At 48.2% G+C, this 6,346-nt stretch overlaps 1 protein-coding gene across 1 annotated transcript; it reads right to left on the bottom strand.

Annotated features, from left to right (window-relative positions):
• Positions 1 to 1,289: 1,289 nt before the first annotated feature.
• On the bottom strand, positions 1,290 to 1,997 carry LOC101639582 (keratin-associated protein 10-8-like). The gene is made up of 2 exons (XM_030888717.1): positions 1,876 to 1,997; positions 1,290 to 1,836 (listed from the first exon to the last, which is right to left on the bottom strand). The coding sequence occupies exons 1-2, from the start codon at positions 1,995 to 1,997 to the stop codon at positions 1,290 to 1,292; spliced, it is 669 nt and encodes a 222-aa protein (XP_030744577.1).
• Between the last annotated feature and the right edge of the window lie 4,349 nt (positions 1,998 to 6,346).

The following is a 6,346-nucleotide window of genomic DNA, read 5'->3' as shown; positions in this document are numbered from 1 at the left end:
GTAAAGGGCGAGGGGGCAGGAGAAAGTGTGCAGGGCCACAAACAGCCACGCAGCCCTGACGGCTGCAAGAGGGGAGGGCGAGGGAGGAGGGTGAGGTGGGGGAGAACCTAGGCCACGGGGCTGCTCTGGAAAGGTCCCACCAGGTTCACAGGGTATCCAGGGGCCACAGAGGCATGTGAGGAGACCCGTTTCTGACAGGAAGGCCTTGCTCTGGGACCCCTGCTGTGCTCAGCCAGTGGCTGGGAGCGTCTGGGGCCGGGTTGCCTGGTGCGGATGCCAAGGCGAATCTGGTAGCTGGGACTGGTGTCAGTTGTGCTTTAGGAGCAGGGCTTTGGGAGGGAGATGGAGCAGTAGCGACCAGGCACCTGAGCACTCCTGTGATCAGCCAGCACAGCACTCTATTCACCATCTCCCTGCCCCCCTTCCCCCCAGGAGGCAGGGCCATGGGTGCCGTTGGAGAGAGCGTTGTCTACCTTATTATTGGGTCATAGGGTGTTTGGACCCTGCCCAGCCAGCTGCTGGAGGAGCCATCTTGGCACTTGTGTGTGTGTGTGGGGGGGGGGAGAAGGGCAAGGGGAACACATGGTCAGCTGAGACTTTAGCCAGGAGCGCAGATGGCTGCCCTAGTTCACTCCAGGTCCCGGACTCCTATGTGCTCCTGACTCTTTTCTCATGGAAGATCTCAGGATGGTGGACCTGATATTTAGGCAGCTCCCACCCCCCACTCTCTCAGAGAAGGTCAGGAGACACGTGGGTACAATAAAGGAGAGTTTATTAGGCCAGAAAGGCAGATGCTCGCCTGGGTTGGGTCAAATGCAGGGGTGGAAGCAGGCTGGACAGATCCTGCAGGCAGCATGGTGTCCTAGACCTGTGCTCGGGCTCTGGGGTGGCTGCGGGAGCAACAACCAGGTCTACCCTGGGGAACCAGGGAGCCATTGGGTTTCTTGGTGCCCCAGAGCTGTGAGCTTTGGGGATTGAGACTCTCCAGGAGGCTAACTGCTGCTAGCTGTGTTCTTGGCTCCTGTGCTCAGGGACTCCAGAGCACATCCACTTAGCAGGAGGACTTCTCTCCAGACAAGGCACTACAGCAGGCTGGGCAGCAGCACAGGCAGGCAGGGCCACACAGGAGGCTGGGGGTCAGCAGCTGGGCTGGCAGCAGGAGCTGGGGCCATAATATCAGCAGATTGACATGCAACACGGGGGGCTTGTACACCAGGCAGGAGATGAGGGACATACAGGAGGAGGCTGCAAGAGGGGGTACGGGCAGGAGGACAGGAAGGGGTGCCAATTCAGCAGCAGCCCTTCTGGCCGCATGAGGAGTCACAGCAGGCTGGACGGGAGCATGCAGGACGGCAGACGATGGTCACACAGGAGGTTGGATGGCAGCAGCTAGGCTGACAGCAAGAGGTGGAGCCACAGCAGGAGTATGAAGAGGCACAGCAGGCAGGCTTGCACATGGGTTGGCAGATGAGGGACATGCAGGAGGAGGGTTTGCAGCACAAGGGGGCACAAGAAGGCTGGCAGCAAGAGGAAGATGGGCAGGGGGAAGCCCCACAGCATATGGGTGTACAACAGACCGACTTGCAGCAAACAGGTGTACAACAGACAGGCTTGCAGCAGACAGGTGTACAACAGACAGGTGTACAGCACATGGGCTTGCAGCAGACAGGCACACAGCAGGGGGAGGATGAGCAGCACACAGGCTGGCAGCAGGAGGGCCCACAGGAGGCAGTGCAGCCTGATTGGCAGGCACTGGACCCACAGCTCACGGGGCTGCACATGAGGGTCAGGCAGGAGGTTGGAGCACAGCAGGTGGACTGACAGGTGGGGACACAGCTGGAGGACTGGCAGCAGCTGGGGACACAGCAGGAGGACTGGCAGCAGGAGGGCTCACAGCAGCTCTCAGGACAGTTGTCCACCTCGCAGTAGGACTCAGTGCAAGCACTGGGCATGCAGACCCGGCTGCCATAGCTTCTGTTGCTGGAGCAGATGGACATGGTGGACGCAGCTGGAGCAGCAGGTGCTGGAGCAGCAGGGTCAGGGAGAGGATGAGGGAGTGAGGTGTGTGGAGTGAGGAGCTCTGGCCTGTGGGGTTTTATATGGCTCTCTGGCTTGTGTTGATCCTCAGGAGGCTGAGCAAGCCTTCCCTTTCCTTGTTGTTGTTTAGCGTCCGGAGTTGGAGAACCTCGTTCATGCGGTTTCTTTTCTACAATTAGGTGTTCACTCAGGAAACTGGTGAGGCTGTCTCAGAACTTTGTTCTCCCTGTCTGTTTTCTGTTTGGCCCCAGAAAAGTTGTGAGAAACTATTTGTTCCACGCGAGCTTTGGCTGTGTTTTTGAGGGGAACATGTTTCTAAATGATGTATTCTAGTTCTATCTGTCCTGCCTGGAGTGCTTACATTGTGTACTTCCAATTTCTTTTAAACAAATAAAAAGAACATGTGCTCATAGAATGGAAAGCCAATTGTCTCTCCCCTTCAGATCACTTCTGCTTCTTTCAGGAGCATGTGCGGAGACTCCAAACCCAGGGTGTTATCCCTTGTTTCGCTTGTGTTTCTTCAGGGTTTGTAGCACACACTCAGGTGCCTCCTTTCTTATGTCTCAAGCCAGGCTCTGGATTCCCCCCTTTCTTTTTGCCACATTAAAAGATCAAGTCTTGAGGGAGGGGAAAAATGAGGACCTATTGTCGGGGGTTTAAGTGGAGAGAAAATGCTTTGAGAAATGATGTACAAATGCGCTTTACACAATTGATGTGTGTATGGATTGGGATAACAGTTGTATGAGCCCCTAATAAAATGTTATAAAAACAAAACAAAAAAAACAAAAAATAAAATAAAAGATCAAGTCTTTTATCATCCATGGTGGCAAGCTTTCATTTCAACATTCCATATACATCTGAAAATGTGTCATGAATATGGCATAATAATTTGGATGAGTATAGAATTAGTGTTTTTTAAAATTAAAATTGTATTAAAGATTATTTTATTGGGGGCTCTTACAACTCTTATAACAATCCATAGATAAATTGTGTTGAGCATCATGTGCTTCTTCTAACACCAGATTTGACCATGCCGTGGCTCTGCTTAAAATACATATTTTTTCTTTTTAAATCATTTTATTGGGGTCTCGTACAATTCTTATCACAATCCATACATCCATCCAATTTGTCAAGCACATTTGTACATTTGTTGCCCTCATCATTCTCAAAACATTTTCTTTCTACTTGGACCCTTAGTATCAGCTTCTCATTCCACCCCCCTCTTTCTCCCCTACCCACCCTCCCTCATGAACCCTTGATAATTTATTAAAAAATTTTTTCATGTCTTACACTGACCGATGTCTCCCTTCACCCACTGTTCTAGTGTCCATCCCCCTGACAAGAGGTTATGTGTAGATCATTGATATTGGTTCTCATTTCTCCCCCCACCTTACCCTTACCCTTCTGGTATCACTACTGTCATTATTGGTCCTGAGCAGGGTTTATCTGTCCTGGATTCCCTGTGTTTCCTGCTCTTATCTGTCCCCATGTACATGCTCTGGTCTAGCCAGATTTATAAAGTAGAATTGGGGTCATGATGGTGGGGGGGGGGAGGAAGCATTAAAGAACTAGAGAGAAGTTGTATGTTTCATCGGTGCTATACTGCACCCTGATCATATCATTGTGAATGAGGGGGAGTGGGGAGTGGAAACCCAAAGCCCATCTGTAGGCAACGGCACCTCCTCTTACAGAAGGGTCGGGGGGAGGAGACGAGCCAGAATTCTTGTTGTAAATCGCTGTTTTCTCATAGCTAGGCAAACATTCTTCCATTCCACCTATGCAATGTCCTGTGTTGTTGAAGAAAGACTGATGCTCATCATTTATCATTTCCTCAAAGTTTTTCTTTATTTCTTTCTAGAATATTTTGGTTTCACCTATTCTTTCTAGGAGGCATGCACCGTATTTTCCTCTCTATGGCTGAAATACCACAAGCCTTTCCATGTGAAAGCTTCTCTCAGGACAATTCTTTGGGCTAAAAGAGTTTAGTCTTTGCTGATCTTTCCTTCTGTGGCTCCTCTCACCTCTTGTGGAATGACCCGGCATGTCTCTCTCATTTTTCTCTCACCTCATTGCCTGATTTTATCTCTCAGACCACAGTTCAGCCTGTAGCCAATCACTGTTCTATTATTGGCCTGGCTTTGTTGTTAGGTGCTATTGAGTTGATTACTGCTCATGGAGATCCAGCAGATCAGAACACGGTCTGGTCCTGTCCCATCCTTACAATCAGTGCCGTGCTTGATCCCATTGTTGCAACCTCTGAGTCAGTTCACTTCATTGAGGCTCTGCCTGCTTTCTGATGCCCTTCTGCTTTACCAAGTCCCATGTCCTATTTCAGGGACTGATCTCTTCTGATAATAAGTCCCAAGAACTTGACACGAAGTCTCTCCATCCTTTCTTCTAAAGAGCATTCTAGCTGTAATTCTTCCAAGACATATTTGTTTTTTTCCTTCTGGCAATCCATGGTACTTTCTTTGTTTTTTTTGTTTTTTGTCAAATAGTTTCTGCCTTTAATTTCCTAAAACCTCCCTTGCCATGAAGTAGGTTTCTCTTTGGCTGGCGAACCACGAAGCCAGTGGTTCAAATCCATCAGCTCGGTCTCAGGAGAATGAAGAAACATCTGCTCCGCTGAAGAGTCCCCTGTTGAAAACCCCACGAGGCAGTGCCAGGCTGGCCTATAGGGTCCCTAGGGGTTGGAATGAACCCATTGGCAGTGGCGTTTTATTGTTGCTTTTAATTTTTTTTAAACATTTTATTAGGGGCTCATACAACTGTTATCCCAATCCATACACACATCAATTGTGTAAAGCGCATTTGTACATCGTTTCTCAAAACATTTTCTCTCCACTTAAACCCCCGACATTAGGTCCTCATTTTCCCCCTCCCTCCCCGCTCCCCCCTCCCTCATGAGCCCTTGATAGTTTATAAATGGGTATTTTGTCATATCTTGCCCTGTCCAACTTGCCCTTCACCCACTTTTCGGTTGTCTGTCCCCCAATTCTTCATGAGCACCATAATCCAAAGGCATCCACTCTTCCTTGGCCTTTCTTATTCACTATTTGGCTTGCACATACATAATTGAAAATACCATGGCTTTGGTCAGGTGCATCTCAGTACTCCCAAGTGGCATCTTTGCTCATTAATACTTTAATGAGGTCTTGTGCAGCTGACTTTGTGCAGCCCAAATATAAAAGCTTTCATTTTTTTGGTCTACTGTTTCTATGAGCATTGTTTGTGTATTCAAGTAAAATGAAAATCTTGGCAATTTTAGGATTTTCTCCATTTCAAACACGATTGTCCATTAGTCCAGTTGTGAGGATGTTTGTTTTCCTTATAGAACCCTTTTGGTTTAGTGGGTTACACGTTGGGCTGCCAACCACAAGGTTAGCAGTTTGAACTCACCAACCACTCTGAGGGAGAAAGTTGAGGCTTTCTGCTGCCTTAAAGATTGAAAGCCTTGACAACCCAAAGGGGTAGTTCTACTCTGTCCTATCGGGTTGCTATGAGTGTGAATGGAGTCAATGGCAGTCATTGGAGCATAGTTTTTATTGTGGGTTGTAACCCACACTGAAGGCTGTAGTCTTTGAGTACATCACTAGCTGCTTCACATCTTCTTTGCTTCCAGCAACCAAGGTCGTGTTGTCTGCCTGTTGAAGGTTGTTGATGACCATTCCTCCAATACTGATGACCCCTGTCCCCCTATGGTCCAATGTCTTGGATTATTTGCTCAACATATAGTTTGAATAGATATGGCGAAAACATACAACCCCGATGTACACCTTTCGGGATTTTAAACCATACACTACCCCCTTGTTCTGTTCAAAGGACAAAGGACAGCTCTTGGTCAATGTAAAGGCTCCACAGGAGTAAAATGAAGTGTTCTGGAATTCTCGCTATGTGCAGTGTCGTCCATAGTTTTTATGGTCCACACAGTTGAATGCCTTTCTATAGTTAATGAAACAGAAGCAAACATCTTTATGATATCTGTTTTCAGTCAAACTCCATCTGATGTTAGCAATGATATCCCTCATGCCACGTTCTCTTCTGAATCTAGTTGGGGTTTCTGGTAGGTCCTGTTGATGTACTGTTTTTGAATTACTTCTGTGTGATATTAATGATGAAAAATCCCAAATGTCAGTGCTGTTGAGTCGATGCTGACTCATGGTGACTGTCTAGGGCAGGGTGGAACTGCCCTCTCGTTTCTGGGACCGTAACTTTACTGGAGTAGAAAGTCAGTCTTTCTCCTGAAGAGCCTCTGGGGGTTTCGAACTGCTGACCTTGTGGTTAGTAGTATAACCACCACACCATCGGT

This window comes from Echinops telfairi, unplaced genomic scaffold (genome assembly GCF_000313985.2).
Source record: "Echinops telfairi isolate 266 unplaced genomic scaffold, ASM31398v2 ScPeMD7_7469;HRSCAF=8507_0, whole genome shotgun sequence".
NCBI classification, from domain to species: domain Eukaryota; kingdom Metazoa; phylum Chordata; class Mammalia; order Afrosoricida; family Tenrecidae; genus Echinops; species Echinops telfairi.
The sequence above is the reverse complement of the archived record's forward strand: the minus strand, read 5'-3'. Positions and strand labels throughout refer to the sequence as shown.

Bases quoted from the DNA above. Each gene is read 5' to 3' on its own strand.
- LOC101639582 (XM_030888717.1), bottom strand. From the start codon at position 1,997: ATGTCCATCTGCTCCAGCAACAGAAGCTATGGCAGCCGGGTCTGCATG. The intron at 1,837-1,875 runs GTCCTCCTGCTG...CCAGTCCTCCAG, and splicing joins TGTGAGCCCTCCTGCTGCCA to CTGTGTCCCCACCTGTCAGT.